The 524-nt window shown below is 44.7% G+C and overlaps 1 protein-coding gene across 1 annotated transcript; it reads right to left on the bottom strand.

Moving 5' to 3' along the window:
* Nucleotides 1-81: 81 nt before the first annotated feature.
* On the bottom strand, nucleotides 82-373 carry LOC102770254 (28S ribosomal protein S21, mitochondrial; the record flags this gene model as incomplete). Its single annotated transcript, XM_006777457.2, has 1 exon — nucleotides 82-373. A coding segment is annotated over one exon (186 nt), but the record flags the coding sequence as incomplete, so codon positions are not given.
* Between the last annotated feature and the right edge of the window lie 151 nt (nucleotides 374-524).

Below are 524 nucleotides of genomic sequence, written 5' to 3'. Positions count from 1 at the left end.
TTTGACTCAGTTTCTCTTTCACTTAATAGAAGAGAGGGTCCATTGCTGACTAGTGGATTATTGCAATATACACAGGCCTTCTTGTATATACGTGATTGAGTTTATTGCAAGAAACGGTCGCAGAAAGAAAAGAGATGGAGATACAACCAGATAAGTGTTTTCCTACTGGGCCTAGTATCCACAGGCCTTAGCAGCCTTGCCATGGATCTGGCCGATTCTTTCGCATCAAAAAGTTGATCTTGCGAGTCATTTCCATGTTGTAGATCCTCCGGCAGGTTTCATAGCTTTCCCTCTGTCGTCTGCGGCAAGGCTTCTCATAGTACCGGCGTCGCTTGATATCCTCAATGAGCCCATCCATGGTGAGGATTCTGTATTAAGGCAGGCAATGAAGTTAGAAGATTGGGCTCATTATGATTCCTTTTCAATTTTATAGATGGCCAGGAGTCAAATGACCAAACAACTGATGTCTGTAAAAAATCAGGGTCCAGCTGGTGTGGCCCAGTGGTTGGGCATCGACCCATGAA

This window comes from Myotis davidii, unplaced genomic scaffold (assembly GCF_000327345.1).
Source record: "Myotis davidii unplaced genomic scaffold, ASM32734v1 C62600966, whole genome shotgun sequence".
Taxonomy (NCBI): Eukaryota; Metazoa; Chordata; class Mammalia; order Chiroptera; family Vespertilionidae; genus Myotis; species Myotis davidii.
This window is presented reverse-complemented; position numbering and strand designations above follow the sequence as displayed.